Source organism: Balaenoptera acutorostrata, chromosome 1 (assembly GCF_949987535.1).
Source record: "Balaenoptera acutorostrata chromosome 1, mBalAcu1.1, whole genome shotgun sequence".
NCBI lineage: Eukaryota > Metazoa > Chordata > Mammalia > Artiodactyla > Balaenopteridae > Balaenoptera > Balaenoptera acutorostrata.
This window is the reverse complement of record NC_080064.1, coordinates 140,735,442-140,756,787: the sequence shown is the minus strand read 5'-3', so window position 1 is coordinate 140,756,787 and position 21,346 is coordinate 140,735,442. Positions and strand designations below refer to the sequence as shown.

General features: G+C 35.2%; 1 protein-coding gene across 2 annotated transcripts in view; it reads right to left on the bottom strand.

The window, feature by feature from the left end:
* CEP350 (centrosomal protein 350) overlaps positions 1-21,346 on the bottom strand; it is a 137,359-nt gene that overhangs the window by 35,647 nt on the left and 80,366 nt on the right. For both annotated transcript variants that reach the window (XM_057544308.1, XM_007188195.2), the window contains exons 28-29: positions 14,491-14,613; positions 13,177-13,376 (exon numbers count right to left, since the gene is read on the bottom strand). In XM_057544308.1, coding sequence (XP_057400291.1) covers positions 13,177-13,376; positions 14,491-14,613 — 323 coding nt within the window. The remainder of the gene's footprint in view (positions 1-13,176; positions 13,377-14,490; positions 14,614-21,346) is intronic.

Sequence of the window (21,346 nt, the reverse complement as noted above, 5' to 3'; positions counted from 1 at the left end):
GAAAGAGAAAAACCTACAACCAAGATTACTCTACCTAGCAAGGATCTCATTCAGATTCGATGGAGAAGTCAAAAGCTTTTCAGACAAGCAAAAGCTAAGAGAATTCAGCACCACCAAACCAGCTTTACAACAAATGCTAAAGAAACTTCTCTAAGTGGGAAACACAAGAGAAGAAAAAGATCCACAAAAGCAAACCTAAAACAATTAAGAAAATGGTAATAGGAACATATATATCGATAATAACCTTGAATGTAAATGGATTAAATGCCCCAACCAAAAGACACAGACTGGCTGAATGGATACAAAACAGTAAGAGCCATATATATGCTGTCTACAAGAGACCCACTTCAGACCTAGGGACACATACAGACTGAAAGTGAAGGGATGGAAAAAGATATTCCATGCAAATGGAAATCAAAAGAAAGCTGGAGTAGCAATACTTGTATCAGATAAAATAGACTTTAAAGTAAAGACTGCTACACGAGATAAGGAGAGACATTACATAATGATCAAAGGATCAATCCAAGAAGAAGATATAATAATTATAAATGTTTATGCACCCAACACAGGAGCACCTCAATAAATAAGGCAAATGCTAACAACCATGAAAGGAGAAATCGACAGTAACACAATAATAGTAGGGGACTTTAACACCCTGCTTACACCAATGGACAGATCATCCAAATAGAAAATAGATAAGGAAACACACGCTTTAAATGACACAACAGACCAGATAGATCTAACTGATATTTATAGAACATTCTACCCCAAAGTGGCAGAATACACTTTCTTCTCAAGTGCACACGGAACATTCTCCAGGATAGATCACATCTTGGGTCACAAGTCAAGCCTCGGAAAATTTAAGAAAATTGAAATCGTATCAAGCATCTTTTCTGACCACAACGCTATGAGATTGGAAATCAATTACAGGAAAAATACTGTAAAAAACACAAATACATGGAGGCTAAACAGTGTGCTACTAAATAACCAAGAGATCACTGAAGAAATCAAAGAAGAAATAAAAAAATACATAGAAACAAATGACAATGAAAACATGACGACCCAAAACCTATGGGACACAGCAAAAGCAGTTCTAAGAGGGAAGTTTATAGCAATACAATCTCACCTCAAGAAACAAAAATCTCAAATAAACAATCTAACCCTACACTTAAAACAACTAGAGAAAGAAAAACAAAGAAAACCCAAAGTTAGTAGAAGGAAAGAAATCATAAAGATCAGAGCAGAAATAAATGAAACACAAATGAAGAAAACAAGAGCAAAGATCAATAAAACTAAAAGTTGGTTCTTTGAGAAGATAAACTAAATTGATAAACCCTTAGCCAGCCTCATCAAGAAAAAAAGGGAGAGGATTTAAATCAATAAAATTAGAAATGAAAAAGGAGAAATCACAACTGATACTGCAGAAATAAAAAGGATTATAAGAGACAACTCCAAACAACTATATGCCAATGAAATGGACAACCATGAAGAAATGGACAAATTCTTGGAAAGGTATAATTTTCCTAGACTGAACCAGGAAGAATTAGAAGATATAAACAGACCTATCACAAGTAATGAAATTGAAACCATAATTAAAAATCTTCCAGCAAACGAAAGTCCAGGACCAGATGGCTTCACAGGCGAATTTTATCAAACATTTAGAGAACAGCTAACACCCATCCTTCTCAAACTCTTCCAAAAAATTGCAGAGGGAGAAAACACCCCCAAATTCATTCTACGAAGCCACAATCACCCTGATACCAAAACCAGAAAAAGATATCACAAGAAAATTATAGACCAATATCACTGATGAACATAGATGCAAAAATCCTGAACAAAATACTAGCAAACAGAATCCAACAGCACATTAAAAGGATCATACACCATGATCAAGTGGGATTTATCCCAGGGATGCAAGGATTCTTCAATATATACAAATCAATCAATGTGATACACCACCTTACCAAATTAAGGAATAAAAACCATATGATCATCTCAATAGATGCAGAAAAAGCTTGTGACAAAATTCAACACTCATTTATGATAAAGACTCTCCAGAAAATGGGCATAGAAGGAACCTATCTCAACATAATAAAGGCCATATATGACAAACCCACAGCAAACATCATACTCAATGGTGAAAAACTGAAAGCATTTCCACTAAGATCAGGAACAAGACAAGGATGACCACTCTCGCCACTCTTATTCAACATCGTTTTGGAAGTCCTACCCACAGCAATCAGAGAAGAAAAAGAAATAAAAGGAATACAAATTGGAAAAGAAGAAGTAAAACTGTCACTGTTTGACGATGACATGATACTACACGTAGAAAATCCTAAAGATGCCACCAGAAAACTACTAGAACTAATCAATGAATTTGGTAAGGTTGTAGGACACAAAATTAATGCACGGAAATATCTGGCATTCTTATCACCAACAACGAAAAATCAGAAAGAGAAATTAAGGAAACACTCCCATTTACCACTGCAACAAAAGGAATAAAATAGCTAGGAATAATCCTGCCTAAGGAGGCAAAAGACTTGTACTCAGAAAACTATAAAACACTGATGAAAGAAATCAAAGATGACATAAACAGATGGAGAAATATACCATGTTCTTGTATTGGAAGAATCAATAATGTGAAAATGACTATACTACCCAAAGCAATCTATAGATTCAGTGCAATCCCTATCAAACTACCAATAGCATTCTTCACCGAATTAGTACAAAAAAATTTTACAACTCGCATGGAAACACAAAAGACCCTGAATAGCCAAAGCAATTTTGAGAAAGAAAAATGGAGCTGGAGGCATAAGGCTCCCTGACTTCAAACTATACCACAAAGCTACAGTAATCAAGACAGTATGGTACTGGCACAAAAACAGAAATAATCAATGGTACAGGACAGAATGCCCAGAGATAAACCCACGCACATATGGGCACCTAATTTACAACAAAGGAGGCAAGAACATACAATGGAGAAAAGACAGCCTCTTCAATAAGTGGTGCTGGGAGAACTGGACAGGTAAAAGAATGAAATGAAAACACTACCTAACACCATGCACAAAAATAAACTCCAAATGGATTAAAGACTTAAATGTAATACCAGACACTATAAAACTCTTAAAACACTCTTTGACCTAAACCACAGCAAGATCTTTTTTGACCCATCTCCTAGAGTAACGGAAATAAAAACAAAAATAAACAAATGGCACTTAATTAAACTTAAAAGCTTTTGCACAGCAAAGGAAACCATAAACAAGACAAAAAGACAACCCTCAGAATGGGAGAAAATATTTGCAAATGAAACAACAGACAAAGGATTAATCTCCAAAATACACAAACAGCTCATGGAGCTCAATATCAAAAAAACAAACAATCCAGTTAAAAAATGGGCAGAAGGGGCGTCCCTGGTGGTGCAGTGGTTGAGAATCTGCCTGCCAATGTAGGGGACACGGGTTCGAGCCCTGGTCTGGAAAGATCCCACATGCCGCGGAGCAACTGGGCCCGTGAGCTACAACTACTGAGCCTGTGCGTCTGGAGCCTGTGCTCCGCAAAAAGAGAGGCCGTGATAGTGAGAGGCCTGTGCACCGCGATGAAGAGTGGCCCCCACTCGCCGCAACTAGAGAAAGCCCTCGCACAGAAACGAAGACCCAACACAGCTAAAAATGAATAAATAAATAAATAAATTTCTAAAAAAAAGTCTGAAAATTAATGAAACATTCATTTCTAAAAAAAAAAAAAAAATGGGCAGAAGACCTAAATAGACATTTCACCAAGGAAGACATACAGATGGCCAAGAGGCACATGAAAAGATGCTCAACATCACTAATTATTAGAGAAATGCAAATCAAAACTACAATGAGGTATCACCTCACACCAGTCAGAATGGCCATTATCAAAAAATCTAGAAACAATAAATGTTGGAAAGGGTGTGGTGAAAAGGGAACCCTCCTGCACTGTTGGTGGGAATGTAAATTGATACAACCACTATGGAAAACAGTATGGAGGTTCCTTAACAAACAAAACAGAACTACCATACGACCCAGCAATCCTACCACTGGGCATATACCCTGAGAAAACCATAATTCAAAAAGAGACATGTACCACAATGTTCACTGCAGCACTATTTACAATAGCCAGGACATAGAACCAACCTAAAGGTCCATCGATAGATGAATGGATAAAGAAGATGTGGCACATATATACAATGGAATATTACTCAGCCATAAAAAGAAATGAAATTGAGTTAATTTGTAGTGAGGTGGATGGACCTAGAGTCTGTCATACAGAATGAAGTAAGTCAGAAAGAGAAAAACAAATACCGTATGCTAACGCATATATATGGAATCTAAAAAAAAAACAAAACAAGGTACTAATGAACCTAGTTGCAGGGCAGGAATAAAGAGGCAGAGGTAGAAAATGGACTTGAGGACATGGGGTGGGAGGGCGAAACTGGGGCAAAGTGAGAGTAGCATTGACATACATACACTACCGAGTGTAAGACAGTTGGCGGGTGGGAAGCAGCCGCATAGCACAGGGAGATCGGCTTGGTGCTTTGTGATGACCTAGGGGGTGGGATAGGGAGGGGGGGAGGGAGGCTCAAGAGGGAGGGGACATGTGTATGCATATGGTTGATTTACTTTGTTGTGCAACAGAAACTAACACAGTACTGTGAAGCAATTATACTCCAATAAAGATCTATTTAAAAAAAACGATATATTTTTACATTGTGAATGAGTAGTATAATCAGAATGGTTGAATAAATAAGGAAGGAATTTTTTAAATCCTCAAGGATATTCATCTACTCCAAGATAGAATGTGGATAAAATTTTAAATGGCTTAAAAAATGATTTTAGGTAGTAGGGAATAGAAGAAGCCTCTACATTCCTGCTTTATACCCCTTAACATATTTTATTTTTATTCAATAAGTAACATATACTGATTTGAAAAGTTCAGACAGCATAAAAGTTGTATAAAGAAGAAAATGAATGTACCACCACCTCCTGAGAGAGAACCACTGAAGAAGCTTCTCCAATCTGATGTCTTTGTGGAAGAATTCATTTTGGAAATCTTCATTTTTGGCCCTTGCCCTTATTTTTGAAATTATAAAAGTAGTACATGAATGTAGTTGAAAAAAAACAACAAAACAAAACTTCAAACAGTATAGAAGGACGTAAAGTGATTATTTCACATGATCCTCTCCAACCACTTTCAGCTGCCCAATTTCCACACCTCAAAGTAAACCACTGGCAGTCAGGTATGATTGGTGTGTGTCTTTCCAGACCTCTTCCTATACTTCCTGACTTTTAAAAAATGTATTCTTTTAAAATTGTGGTTAAAAAAAAAAAGGGATTTCCCTGGTGGTCCAATGGTTAGGACTTGGTGCTTTCACTGCTGTGGGCCCAGGTTCAATCCCTGGTTGGGGAACTAAGATCCTCACAAGCCACACAGCCAAAAAAAAAAAAAAAAAAAACTGTGGTAAAATACATATACATAAAATTGACCATCTGGATCCCTTTTTTTTTTGGCGGGGGGCTGCGCTGAATCTTCATTGCTGTGCACGGGCTTTCTCTAGTTGCGGCACATGGGCTTCCCATTGTGGTCATTTCTCTTGTTGCAGAGCACGGGCTCTAGGTGCACAGGCTTCAGTAGTTGCAGCATGTGGGCTCAGTAGTTGCGGCACGCAGGCCCTAGCATGCGCACGGGCTTCAGTAGTTGCGGTGCGCGGGCTCTAGAGCACAGGCTCAGTAGTTGTGGCACACGGGCTTAGTTGCCCCACGGCATGTGGGATCTTCCAGGACCAGGGATCGAACTCATGTCCCCTGCACTGGCAGGTGGATTCTTAACCACTGTGCCCCCAGGGAAGTCCCTGGATCACTTTTAAGTACACAGTTCAGTGGCATTAAGTACATTCACACCGTTGTGTGACCATCACTTCCGTCCATCTCCAGAACTTTTTCACCTTCCCAAACTGAAACTCTGTACTCATTAAATAATAACTCCCCATTCTCTTCTCTCCTTAAGCCCAGCATCAACCATTCTACTTTCTGTCTCCATGAATTTGTACTCAGGTACCTCATATAAGTGGAATCATACAATATTTGCCCTTTTATGACTGGCTTACTTCACTTAACATGTCTTCAAGGTTCATCCATGTTAGTACATGTTTCAGAACTTCCTTCCTTTTTAAGGCTAAATAATATTCTACTGTATGTATATACCATGTTTTGTTTATCCATTCATCTGTTCCTAGAAACTTGGGTTTTCATCTTTAGGCTATTGTGAATAATAGTGCTATAAACATGGGTGTACAAATATCTCTTTGAGAACTTGTTTTCAATTCTTTTTGGTATATACCCAGAAGTGGAAATTCTAAATCATATAGTAATTCTATTCTTAATTTTTTGAGGCACTGCTTTACTACTTCCATAGCAGTTACAACTGTTTTACATTCCCACCAGCACTGCACAAGGGTTCCAATTTCTCCAAATCCTCATCAACATTTTTTTCTTCTGTCTTTTTTGATAATAGCCATCCTAAGAGATGTGAGGTAATGTTTCACTGTATCTCTGACTTATGAAGACAGAGTAACATGTCAGCAGGAGTCTAGCAACATTTGTACGCTTTTTAAAAAATATGGACTATAGCAGTCAATCTTCAGCATTTCTTTTAAAACATACCCTATGTAATGTGACATAAAACGAAATGGAAAAAACACCAAAACTTTTTAAAATGTATAATCTGCAGGTGCTGTCGAATATGGTAGCCATCAGCCTTATGTTGCTACTTAAATATTAAAATTAAAATTAAATAAATTCAGTTTCTTAGTTCTACGAGACAAATTTCAAGTGTTTGGTAGCCATTTTAAAAAATCAGGCTTTGGAAAAAAGTCTCGGAGTTCTTTCCTGAACAATATTTTATAATGCTTTATGAAAGAAAGGTATACGGCTTAAACTCCTTAACAATGGACATGTCATGTTTCTTGGAGCCCAAGCTTATTTTTAATCCCTCACTGATATTTGATAAATTTCCTGCCACATGAGTTCCTTGTCACCCAAGACAGAACCCAGAAAATGAAATTTCCAGCCTTCCTTGCTGGGCACTGGAACTTAGGCATTGAAATCCTGTGTCTCCAATCGGATGTCCTTGTAGAAGACTTCATTTTAAAACTGAGTAACCTGAAGAAGACGGCTCCATGTGGACTCTAATTTAGGTGGCTTTTGGTAGTGACAGCGGATGTCTCAGTGACTGCAAAACTGAGTCCCTGGTGCAGAAGTGGCATGAGTGGGGAAATGATACAAAATAGCATTTTCTTTTTTTTTTTTGGAGGAAAAAGAAAGGGTGGCTTTATTCTTTGCCAGGCAAAGAGAGAACACCAAAACAGCAGTTTTCTTCAGGGCTCTGCTGAGTAGCTGCTAGAGCAGTTTTCTCACCAGGCCAGTTCTGTGGTGTGGTTTTAGCACTGCTCCTAGAAGCTCAGTGTGGAGCTGGCTCTCCAGTCATCTCAAAAATTTTATGGGGCTTCCCTGGTGGCGCAGTGGTTGAGAGTCTGCCTGCCAATGCAGGAGACGCGGGTTCAAGCCCTGGTCTGGGAAGATCCCACATGCCGCGGAGCAGATGGGCCCGTGAGCCACAATTGCTGAGCCTGCGCGTCTGGAGCCTGTGCTCCGCAACAAGAGAGGCCACGATAGTGAGAGGCCCGCGCACCGTGATGAAGAGTGGCCCCCGCTTGCCGCAACTGGAGAAAGCCCTCGCACGGAAACGAAGATCCAACACAGCCATAAATAAATTAATTAATTAAAATTTAAAAAAAAAATTTTATGAACCATAAAATACATGGTCTTTAGTAAGTTAATTTTCTGCTTGATCTTAGCTTCAGCTATTGCAACAATGTGCCCTGAGGGGTACACTGTCATTTCATTATAATGTATTTTCTTCTTTTTCTTAATTTTTCTTTTATTTATGTCATTTTAGCTCATTAAATACACTATTCCTAAGCTATATTTGATGAGATTAAAATTGCCTTTGCTTTATCACATTTACCCAGTTAACACTTTCTATGATTACACAGGCCAACAGTTCCTGACAAATGGAGACTTGAACAACAACAACTAGTCTTAATTTGCCTTCCAGGCATAGTCAGAAATGTTTTCTACTTCTGTTACAGCCCATGATGAAACCTGAGACATTGAATCTCTTTTCTCGGACCTGTTAAATTTCCTTTCAAGATGGAGAAGTCTGCAGCAGAATTTGACGCTACAGAATGAGGATGTGGAAGTTGACACAGAAGTAAGCCTCTGCTGAATAAATTGAAGAAAAAAGGAACACTACAGATGAATTATATTTATTGCATCACTGGTTTTCTTTATGTACCACTTGGTATGTATAGCTAAATAATATATCACTTAGTTTTGTTTGCTTTGAATTTTCTATAAAAGAAATCAAACTGCTTGTAGTCCTCTGTGATTTAAGATTCTTGTATGTTGATTTGTTTAGCTGTAATTTTTTCTTCTTTACTGAGCATGATATAATATGTAAATATACCACAATTTATTTATCCATTCTCCTACTGATGTGGGTGGTTTCCTTTTTTTCCCTGCTATTTCAAATACTGCTGCTATGAACAATGTCATATATATCTCCTAGTATAGATAAATATGTATAGATATCTATATGTATATCTCTCTCTATATATACATATATATATAAGCATTTACAGATAGATATATTTATATCTATTATCTACCTATCTATGTAAAAGTTCTCTACAGCAGTGGCTTTCAGATTTTTTACCCTAATCATAATATATTTAACCTATGTGTGACATAACGATATTTTCTATTTTATTTCAACTTTAAACAATGCTGACTGCAATCCACTAAATGGATTTCATACATCGCAAATGGGACAACCCACAACTCGAAAAACATTGCTGTAAGACAGCAGTTCTCAAACATTTTGGCCTCAGGAACACTTTACACTCTGAAAAAGTACTGAAGACCCCAAAAAGCTTTAGTTTATGTGGTTACAGATACAGTTATATCTATCAATATTTACCATAATAGAAATTAAAATGGAAAAAATAAAAATATTTATTAATTTATTTTAAAATAACAGTAAAAAACCTCTCTATGTTAATATAAACGACATTTTCTAAAATTCAAAATAGCTACATTTTAAAAAAGTTTAGTTGAAAGGAGAGAAACTATTTTACATTAAATTAAAAACTTTAATGGCTAGCTTAACAGAAGACAGATTCTCATATCTGCTTCTGTATGCAATCTGTGGCTATATGTTGATTTGACTGAAGTATATGCAGAAAATCTGGCCTCACACAAATGATACATAATTAGAAAAGGGAAGAGTATTTTAACAGTATTTACAGGTAATTGTGGATATCCTTTTTTAATGCCACACCAAAAGTGGACAATTGGTAGTTTCTTAAATGTTAGCTGTAATGTGGAATCTGAAACCATATCTGTGAACTTTTCATAATCTGTCCCATTAAAATCCATTGGCCTGTCTTGCAATTTATTTATTTATTTTAACATCTTTATTGGAGTATAATTGCTTTACAATGGTGTGTTAGCTTCTGCTTTATAACAAAGTGAATCAGCTATACATATATGTGTATATATATATATATTTCTCCCCATATCTCCTCCCTCTTGTGTCTCCCTCCCACCCTTATCTTGCACTTTAAATGGATCTTTTATCCATACTTGATTTTCTAATCATCACGGGTCATTTGGAAAATATTGATTCACTGAGTTAGGAAGATCTTTTCAAATACTGGCACATTTTATCACACAATATGAAAAGATGACTTTGATATCATTACTCATACCAGGAAAGTCTTTAAAGTATTGGAAAGCTGTCAAGCTCACAGTAGGGGAAACAGCATTTCTAAAAGCCTTAAATCTTCACTTGAAAGTTTAAATTTTATTACCGACAATAAACACTATCAGTTGTTTTTCTTAAAGAGTCAGAGTTGCTTCATTTGTTTCTGAAAAATTGTTTGCAAATACTCAAGTCTGAATAACCATATTTTGTTAGTCATTTAAGTAAAAATGGTACTACATGAAAAAATTGCTAGTTCAGCTTGTAAACCAAACAACTGTAGTAAGTGCTTTTCTTCAGGATAACCATCATGCTTTGGCAAACACAAGTGCTTTATGAATATTTCCTATTTGTCACATAGAATATTAAAAAGATATGTACTCAAAATTGAGATTCAATAAATTAATATTTAAATTAATTATGTAAATATTTAAATTAAAATTAAATAAAATGTAAGAATGGCATGTTTTTATGGTGAGTACAGGGTGGTGAAGAATTCAACGACTATTATATGATTTGGTGCCACTGCCTTGATTCATATTAAGGCATCAGCAATTTTACCCACCATTATTTTTATACTATCAGTGTAATGCTGACACAGTGAAAAAGGCAAACAATATGTCAGTATTATTCAGACCTTCTGAAAGGATCTCAGAGACCATGGACCATACTTTAAGAACCATTGCTCTAGGATTTATACTTGGCAATGGAATTGCTGAACTGTAGGACATGTGTACCTGGCTTTATTATTTTTATCATTTTATTGATTATTTTTAATGCCTCGCCTTTCAACCTGTTTTTCAAACTAGGTTTAACAATTAACACTTACACCAGCAGTTCTTTGTTCCACCTACATACCAACAGGTTTGATGGATGTTTTAAATGGGGTGAATGATGGCTCCCCAAAAGATGTGTCCATGTCTCGACCCCCAAAACCTGTGAATATAATCTTATTTGGAAAAAAGGTCTGCGGATGTAATTAAGTTAAGGATCTCATGATGAGATCATCCTGGATTATCTGGGTAGGCCCTAAATTCAATGACAGGTTTCCTTGTGAGACAAAAGAGGAGAAGGACAGACATGTAAGAGAAGACTGTGTGAGACTTAGTTAAGCAGACACGAGGAATGCCTATAGCATACCACCAGAAGCTGGAAGAAGGAAGGAAAGAACTGTCTTCTTGACCCTTCAGAGGGAGCACACAGTCCTGCCAATGCCTTGATTTTGTACTTCTGGCCTCCAGAAGTGAGAGAATAAAAAAAAGTTTTAAGCCACCAAATTTGTGGTAATTTGTTACGGCAGCTCTAGGAAATGAACATAGGCATGTAATGGTATGTCTTTATGGTTTTTATGCTCTGATTACTAATGAAGTTCAACATCTTTTCATATGTTTACTGACCGTTTGGAGTTTCTTATTTGTGAACCATTTGCTCTTTTGCCTGTTTTTTTTAATGTGGTTGTCATTTTATTATTGATTCATAGGAGTTGCTTATATATTCTTGATACTATTCCTTTGTCAGTCATATGTATTGCAAATATCTTCTTATTTTGTTGTTTTACTTTCTTTATATGTATTAATGAACAGAAATTCTTAATTTATTAAAGTGAAATTTATCAATCTTTCCCTTTATGATTTTTGTCTTGTATAACGTTAAAGAAATCTTTCCCTCCCCCTGATGTCATAAAGATATTCTCTTATGTTGTCTCTAAAAGTTTTATAGTTTAAATTTCACATTTACACCTTTCTCCCTCCTTGAGATCGATCTTTTTATACTGTCATGTAGGGACCCAACTTTATTTTTACCTCACACAAAATTTATTGGAGAGTCCCTCCTTTCTTCACTAGTCTCCTAAGTTACCTGTGTCAAAAGTCAACTTTCCATATATGCACAGGTCTTTTTTGAGCTATTTGTTTCAAAATCGATTTGTCTATCTTTGATAACAAATATATTGTCTTAATTATTATACTTCTAGAAGTGTTGAAACTGGTAAGTTCCTGCATTTTGTGCTTCTTCTTTAGGAATGTCTGGTTTTTGGTCCTTTGCTCTTTCATATAAATTTTATTTTATTTTTATTTATTTTAATAAATTTATTTATTTATTTATTTTTGGCTGCGTTGAGTCTTAGTTTCTGCTCACAGGCTTTCTCTAGTTGGAGTGGGTGCTACTCTTGGTTGCGGTGCGCGGGCTTCAGGAGTTGTGGCTCACGGGCTTAGCTGCTCCACGGCATGTGGGATCTTCCCGGACCAGGGCTCGAACCCGTGTTCCCTGCATTGGCAGGCGGATTCTTAATCACTGTACCACCAGGGAAGCCCTCATATAAATTTTAAAATGAGCTTGTCAAACCCTACAAAGAAATCTTGCCAGGTTTCTGATTTAAATTGTCTTGAACCTACCAGTAAGTTCAGAGAGAATTAACATCTTTATGACACTGAAACTATCTGTGAATATGGTAAAGTTCTATTTATTTTGGTCTTCTCTAATGTCTCCTAATAAAATTATAAACTTTTCTCCATAAAGATCTTCAATACTTATTGTTAAATTTATAAATGGCATCTCTTTTAATAATTAGATTTTTCTAACCAATTTCTGCTTATCTACAGACATGCAATTGAGTTTTGTTTATGGATTTTATATCCACAACCTTGCTAAACTAACTAATTCTAATAACTGACATGTAAATGCTGGATTTTCTATGTGCATAGCCTTCTCATCTGCTCTTCTCAATAAGATAATGAGAGTTTTGCTTCTTCCTTTCACTCCGTAAGTGAAAATAAGCATCTTTTTGTCTGATTTCCAAATTCAAAGGGAAAACTTTCTACGTTTTATTATTGGGGAAAACTTTCTATGTTTTATTATTAAGTATGAAGTCTGCTGCAGGCTTGGTTTTTTGTTTTCATTAATAGATATCCTATACTGGGTAAAGAAAGTCCCCTTCTATTGCTAATTTGATCTGAGATTTATTTGTTTTATTACAAAGGCTTTTTTGGATTTTATCAAGTGATTTTTCTGAATCCATTGGGATATCATGTAATTTTTCTCCTTTAATCTGTTTAAGTAATCCACCACATTATCAATTTTTAGTATGTGTTAAACCCCACGTGGTCCTAGAACAACCCATTTCCATTTCATGGAATTTACCCATTTCTTCTAAGTTTTCAAGTATATTAGCATAAAGGTATTCACAGTATTCTCTTATCTTTTCAATATCTGTAGCATTCATAGTTGTATCACCTTCTTCACCCTTAATCATTCACCATTTTTTAAAATAATTAAGTAAATCTTTCAGTTACGTTAGGCTTTTAGTATGTCGTCTGAATAGTTAGTCTTTATTACCTTTCTGTTCTGCTCTCTGGTCCTCCAGTTCTTTCTTAGGAGTTTTAGGTTTTATCAATTCTTTGTCCCAGGCAGCCAAAGCTTGTTTTTCCATCTGACGAATTTCTGCTTCCTCTGCATCTAAACGTCGCTTCCACTCTAGTAGCTCCTCCGCATGTTGGCGCCGTTGCATTAGTTTTTGCTCTCGCTTTGTCAGAAACCTATGGTCACACCATGAAAAACAGTGAGAGAACAAACCTATAGGCAGAAATCACTTTGAGAGCTTTATTACTCATTACGTTATCAACAAGCTGTATAAAACAGGACATTCACAGTATTCCTCTGAAAAAAGTGTGAGATAATAGAAGCTTTGGTAAGTGATCTCATTCAGCAAATAAGAGAATTTATTTATTTTACTTGTAATTAATTATTCGGAAAATTAGCAAAGGAAAAACTGTGGGGTAATTTCAGGAAAAAAAATCTTCAGAATATTTGGGTAACCATGACTGATAGTACTTATGTATTCATTCTTCACAGGTGACTCTTTTTCATAACAGAAGATACAAGGAATTTATTCTGAAGGCTCAGACCAGAAAACACACAAACTCAAAACAACGAAGACCAAAACAACAACAACAAAACAAACCCCAAAATCCCAAACAAGCAAGCAAACAAAAAACCTGTTCATGTCCCTTTTTGATTTTTATATTCAAATTCAGCCTGGTTTTGCTTCAGGTATAGTGAGTTTGCTTCCCATTACCTGGGAAATGCAATGTCAGGTGATAGTCTATCTGTTTTTCATGGACAGAACACTGAGAACCACAGTCAGATGCCTTATGCATGAAACATGACTATTTATTTACTTGAGTAAAAGGATGCACCAAATGCCTCAAACTTCTCAATTTAACCCAATCTCTGGAATTAAATAGCCTAGTATATCTTAGCTCCAAAGGGTTAGGGGACATTACTGATTTAGATAGTTATTTGAGTAGTTAAAAAGCTACTATTTGCTCTCCTCAAATGTAGACGCCACAGCTAAATGAAAGGTGGGCTGCTCATATTATAAGTGTTAGATCTGTAGTGGTAGCTAATCAACAAAAATGCATTCACATATCCAACAAACACTTAATAAAAAGCACAAGAACTATCACTCCACTTCTTAAACAATCAGCACGTCAAATTAATGTGGAAACAAAAAGGTAAAATCTATGGGACATTTGACAAGAAGCCCCTAGGCTGTTAGAAAAAAAAAGAAAGAAAAAAAAGCAATAAAAACAAACAAAAAGAAAAGAGCATGCTCTATCAAAGAGTGCACTGAAAAAGGTGCAAAGTTACCTGACCAACTGGTTGTAGATATACAGCTGGAATTTGGGATGAAGGTTGGGAAAACAGACACTGAGAGAGGCCCAGTGATGAGACGTAAAGACAGAGAAGAAGTAGTGAACAGGAGAGCAGTGTCTACAAAATAAGGAGGAAGATTTTAAAACCAAGAGATCAAGAGGCAGAAAGAATGAGAAAGGGAAAGCATAAGAGCTGAGTGCAGAACTTTTTAATATGCTTCCTGAATAACATTATAAGCTACTCAGTTAAAGCAAGTGTTATACTTTGTGTGACATATAAAACATATACTTTTATAGATCTTACCAAAGATTTCTGAATATACGTGCCTTTCTTCTCAGCTCCTGCTTAACCATCATGTATACTTTCTGGTAAATTTATTTGTTTGTGAGTAAAGTAATGAGAAGTAGAGTGTGAAGCTAAATAAGTTTTCTCATAAGCTTTAACACAGAGTACAACAATTATGGGCATGAACCTAGCATACCAGCAATTGTATATACATATGTAATTCTGAACGAGTAGTTTTTATATCTGTACCTTGTCATGTATTTTAAGCTTGAATTTAAATTTAAAAAGCAGTACATTTGCCTTACTTAACCTTACCATTATAATCTAAGCTTGAAAATAGTTATATAGTTTAGAAAGTCAATTTATAGTAAAAATACCTTGTTCACATCTACAACATAAAACTTACTGTCAACAGGACCTACTGGAGGTATCTTGCTTTATATTTAACAAAGGCCCACTTAAATAATAATACTGAAATACAATACCCATTCTATAAAAAACCAGGATGCATAATTAAGAATAAACTAAGGTAGTTCCAATAAATACTACCAGTAGTTTAAAAAAAAAAAAAATCATGCTGTGGACAATTCAATCAATCATAAGGTTAAAAGTAAGAAGAAATTCCATATGTTAAACTTATAAAAGTAGGAAAAAACCAACTGTTTCTCTCTTTTTTTAATAGTAAATAGACCATTGTATATATGAAGGGATAAATAAGTCTAATATAGGTTTGGAAAGGTTAATTCTCTTTGACAGAGCATGCTCCTGTTCACATGCACACAACAATAACTTGTAGATCAAGGCAACATTTATTGCCTTGGAAGGGCAAGGAATAATATCAGTAAGTCAAAGAAGTGAGAAAATCTAGGTATGAATCCAGTCACTCATTTGAATTTTAAAAAGTATGTAGAATCTTGACTACATGTATATCTTTAGATAACAGACGATTTCAGTGTCTGTTTCCCCACATACAACTTAATATTTCACCTTCCCTCTGTTCAGTTACATACTCGCTCTATCTTTCTTTCCCTCTCTCCCTCCCTCCCTCTCTCTCTCCTCTCTCTCTCTCTCTATCATATCTGGATTGCCTTGATTTTCTGCACTGAAGTTTTTGTGCAATTTTGCCAAGTTTCAATAAGACACTGCAATCTTCCTTGCCATTCTTTATGAATGTATAATAAACTTATTTTGACGCCAATTATGCAAAAACAAATGTACTTGGAAAAGGTCCAAAAAAATCTATTGATAACATTCAAATATCACCCACCCTCTTAAGTATATAACTGCTAAATGCATGCATGACCTAGTACAAAAAGTAGAACATTGGAAGATGTGAAATAAACTGTAAAAAAATACATATTAACTTTTTTTGTCCAACCCAATATAGAGGATAATAATTTTCTCTATTAGAACAAATACTAATCATTTACTTTTCATTTACAAAGATTAAGCATATTCAAAAGCTCTAGGTTAGAAATGAACAACGAAACAAATGGCTAAAAAAAAAAAAAAAGAAAAGAAAATGGTTTAAGAGATAGTGTAAGAAAAGTTTAACTTAAAGTTGGAACTTCATCCCAGAAACACACGTTCCTTATTTAATATACATACATTCTAGAATTCAAGAGTGTCTCTTAAAAGTTGTATAAAATTGAGATAAAAGAAGCAGTAGCACTTCACACTAGAGTTAACAATCCTTCAATATGCTGCACAAGTAAGAAATAAAATTTGTGAATGATGGAAACATAAATGCCTATTAATAGAAAATGCTACTAATACACTTTATGGCTATTATCAAGGCATCCCAACAAGGCCTCTGACGGTTACAGAACACTGGACTAGGATGAGACATATGATAGATTTAACCTAGTATGGAAATAATTATGTTCCTATAATGTTTAAGCTTTAGAAATTCATAAGTAAGTAATACACTTTTAAAGTCAAAATTTTACACTCTAAACTTTAGCTGTGCAGCTATTCAACCGTAGTAATCAGGCACTCAGCACCTTCCCAGTTTCAATACTATTTTGAAGGGTCAATTTCTACTGAGATACCTTTAAGTCATCAATGCAGTTATTTAAAAAAACTACAAGGTTGGAAGCAGATGTGCTAACTCAGTTTTCACTTTAGCTGGCTGAAGTCCAGAGAGTAGGGTTCTAGTTCTAGCTCTGCCATTATGCTACCTGACCTGGGACAAGGCACTTAACCTCTGCAGGCCTCAATTTCTTCCTGTAGAACCAAGGGACTATACTAGATGACCTCCCTAAGGACCGACTAGTTACAACATTTTATGATTCCTTCTTCATTTAAGTACTTCCTCACACTTTTTTAAATACATACCTCAACACATTGCTAGACCATGTGACATAAATGAGAAGCTTTTTTCCTCAATGAGCTAATATAATTGTAGACTGTGTTCCAACAGATTCTAAAAGCATGCTACAATTTGAAAGAGCAAAATTATGATCTAAATTTTAAATAGAACTTCCAGTTCTAAAATCATTTGATTCTGAAAGATGTTAAACAAAATAAAAACTTAATACCTTAAATTATTTTAAAATTCTTTCTGGATCTAAACAATTCTTTAACTCCATACTGTTACAAGTAAAAATGAAAACTAGTGCTTTTAATTATAAAATGGATCAATTCTTTCAAGTACTTAAGCATTTTTAATGATATTCAAAAAGGAAGATAAATGAGCATATGGACAGTACTGACCTAAAAGAAAATACAGTCTATTTTTCCTACAGCAAAATGGATTCTATTGAATTGTTTAATAATCTGCATATACTTAAATAAATAAAATAATACAGGTACATCATCCCTAATCTAGGAAGAAAAAAAAAAAAAAGCACATTATCCGACTGTCAGGATTTATTCACCCACTACACTTAGTCTAGAACCTTCTCTAAGAAAACTATATTTCTAATTTAAGGCAATGATATTTAATACATTGTTTAAAATTTTAATAAAAATGTCTTCTTCAATGGAATAGCAAAAGCCTTCACTTGCAAATGCAAAGTATATAACTCTGAACACTCATCAAGAAAATTTCCTTGATATATACTCTTTTCAGTAAAAATTTCTTCCTCTTCTGAGGTTCCTTAGCAATAGATTTTTATATACTTCACTAAAGGAACCTGATATTTATTCTTTTTTCCACCTATACTATAAGCTTTTCAAGGGCAGGGTTTATGTTTGATTCATCTTCATATCCCTCAGAACCTACTACATTCACACATTTCCCAAAAAATAATTGCTGAGGGAATAAGTAGATAATAAATAATACAGAAGAACAAGCTGCTATTAACAAATGAAAGAAAAAAACGCACTGTATCCTATTTTAACACTTAAAGAAGAAGATAAACACCATTCTTTCAGTGTTTCATTTGCTCAGTAAATAATTTTCCTAAAACAGAATTGGCAAATTAACAGGAAGAGTCAACTGTATGTTTTTTTCCCATGAATATCTGTTTCACAACTTTATACTGTAAATAATGCCCCTCACAGTAGTAAACAAAACTCAGATTTCATTTACCAATAATTATCAAAAAACTGAGGGCTGTCTAGACAGTCTGTGGCTTTTGCAAACGTATTTTCATTATTACTAACCTCTTCCATAGTTTAAATTTCTTTTGCTCTTCACTATACTGAGAAACGGAAATTATTTCTAAAATGTCAACTCAGTACAGAGGTCAAGAAAAGCCAGAGAGGGGCTTCCCTGGTGGCGCAGTGGTTAAGAATCTGCCTGCCAATGCAGGGGACACGGGTTCGAGCCCTGGTCCGGGAAGATCCTACATGCCGCGGAGCAACTAAGCCCATGTGCCACAACTTCTGAGCCTGTGCTCTAGAGCCCGCGAGACACAACTACTGAAGCCCACACATCTAGAGCCCGTGCGCCACAACAAGAGAAGACTCTGCAACGAGAAGCCCGTGCACTGCAACGAAGAGTAGCCCCTGCTCGCCGCAACTAGAGAAAGCCCGCGCACAGCAACAAAGACCCAACTCAGCCAAAAATAAATAAATAAATTTATTTATTTTAAAAAAAAGAGAAAAGCCATAGATTAGAAATACAAACTTTAACAAAGGCATTGTTGTCTCCGTGAAACATTAAAGAAGGAAATCTTTCACTGGAGCCAAGAATAGTTTGAACACTTCAGAAAAATATTTATCACAGAATCAAAGTTCAGAGAGTTAACAATAAGCAGTAATATATATGAAACAGTTCCTCCCAAAGTTAGCTAAACTGCTTGAGAAGGATGACTATTTTCTGACAAGTGTTTTATATTAGTAGAATAGTAATCTCTTAGAAGATGGCCTTTTCTAATCTACAAAACAAATAATAGTGCCTAGTAGCAAAGGCTCAAATAATTTTATTAGTTATCTACTGTAGCAAATGACTACAAAATTAACTCACTCTATTGAGCTGACATTCCAACATTGTTGAAGGAGATCTAACTCTGAAGCTTTGGTAATCTGAATGGTATTCAAAAATTAGTTTTCACATTACAGTGGATCCCTGAACAGTGGGTTTGAAATGCATAGGTCCACTTACATGTGAATATTTTTCAGTAGCAAATACTGCAGTACTGCATGATCTGCGGTTGGCGGAATCCACAGATATAGAACTACAGATACAGAAGAACCACATACATAGAGGAACCACGACTATGGAGGGCCGACTACGCAAGTTTTAGGCAGATTTTCATCTATGCGGAAGTGCAGCATTGCTAACACAACCCCCACGCTGCTCAAGGACCAACTGTGCTTTGTTCTGGAGATCAAAAAGAAATCGCATAACAGTAATCTCCCTTTTTAATGCACTGCTAATTGTGGAAAATACTCCACTTCACCCTCAAATTTCAGCATCATCTTCCGAACATTAAAACTAATTTCTCTGCAACTACTGTCCTTACCCCAGCCCTACCACAAACACAACTGCATTGCTTCAAACAACAAATCAAGAAGTCACTGAATGCTTCAAGGCCTTTTCTCAAAAGTTTACTGCAGTAGTTGACAAAGGTAGAGCAATGATAAAAAAAATTCTAGGTCTTTAGTATTTTGGGCTCTGAGAAAATAATTAACAAAACTTAGAACAAAGTCAATAAATTCAACCTTTAACTTATTATTTAGGGTTTTTAAAGTTTTAACCAAATCTCAAATAAACACCATATAAACTGACTAATCTCACAAACAGAATAGGATTAGCAGTTCCTTCCATGGATGTGATTAAAATTATTAGAATATTATTCATAGAGACCAGCAATGAAGATTTTACTGGTATAGACAAGCAAGGAATCAATGAAGAAATTTCCCTTGAAGCTGTCCTTCCTCCAACATTTATGATCCAAAGGCATTTAGAGGCAGATATAAAATGCCGAATCAGTTATAAAAATTTATGAGATAGATTATTCTGAATTCAAAGATCCCTGGAGCAATCCAGTACATCCCACACAGGCTACTGGAAATTTTTATCAGGAAGGAAGAAAGAATTCCTATTTGAATAGGTCTTAATTGGTCTATCCCATGGAAATCATATAAAAGGTACACTCACACATTTGTAAATGTTCAGTTTTCACCTCCTTATATTTTTTATTTTAAAAATTTGTATTTATTATTTAAACTTATCTTCATAATAAATTTAGGTATTTTTAAGGTATCAAATGCCAATTTTAAGTTACTGAAGTGCAATTTCAATTAAGCAATGAAGTGCCAGTGTACAACACTGTACCTATAGTAAGTAAGGTTTGACTTACAACTGCTTGACTGTTCAGAAAATAACTAAATCATAGGTTGATGTCACATATAAACATAGAGCATTATTAAATTTGGTGATGGGCAGTATACTGCCAAAGGGTATCAAGATACAACTTAAGTTTAATCTGTGGTTCAAATTGCTAACTTAAAATAAAAGAGCAGTCAACAAAAATTTTAATGGACCTCTCTTCTATATTTAAAGAAGGTAGAAAATAGTCCACAAGCAGCTACTTTATAAGCGTATTTAATCAAATGTACACGCAAAGGAGTAAACTCTCATGTAAATGTCACTTGGTACGGTCAAAGCTGACACACAACTGAGCTATATCTAAGTAGGAGTAGCTTTCTTTAAAAGAGTCTTTAAAAAATAATACTTAGAAATGTTTTAGAAGAATGACAGACTGCCAAATCATTCAACATCCCAGGAAAATTTCAGACTTTCTGGTTTTAATTGAGCAATTCAGACCCACTCACAAGGTTAAAATTTCACTCTTCTACTTGAGTAAGCCTGACAGTTGTCAGAGTCACAGGATGAGATCTCAAGATACACCCTTAAATTGCTCCCTCAAGTCAGTGGACATGTCCTCAGATTTCAGAAAAGGTAAAAATTTCACACTTACTCATAACTTTTAATAAAAGAAAGGAGAAAACGTTGTCACGGGTATATGTGCAAATACTACTTTGGTTTTTAAAATAAGAAACCTGGCTGTATTTAAGATCCAGAAAATTTGTTTTATAAATAAGGTCTACAGTTAACTGACTTCTAGGATGACTTAATAACTCTGCTAAAATGCAACTGAATCCATAAAAT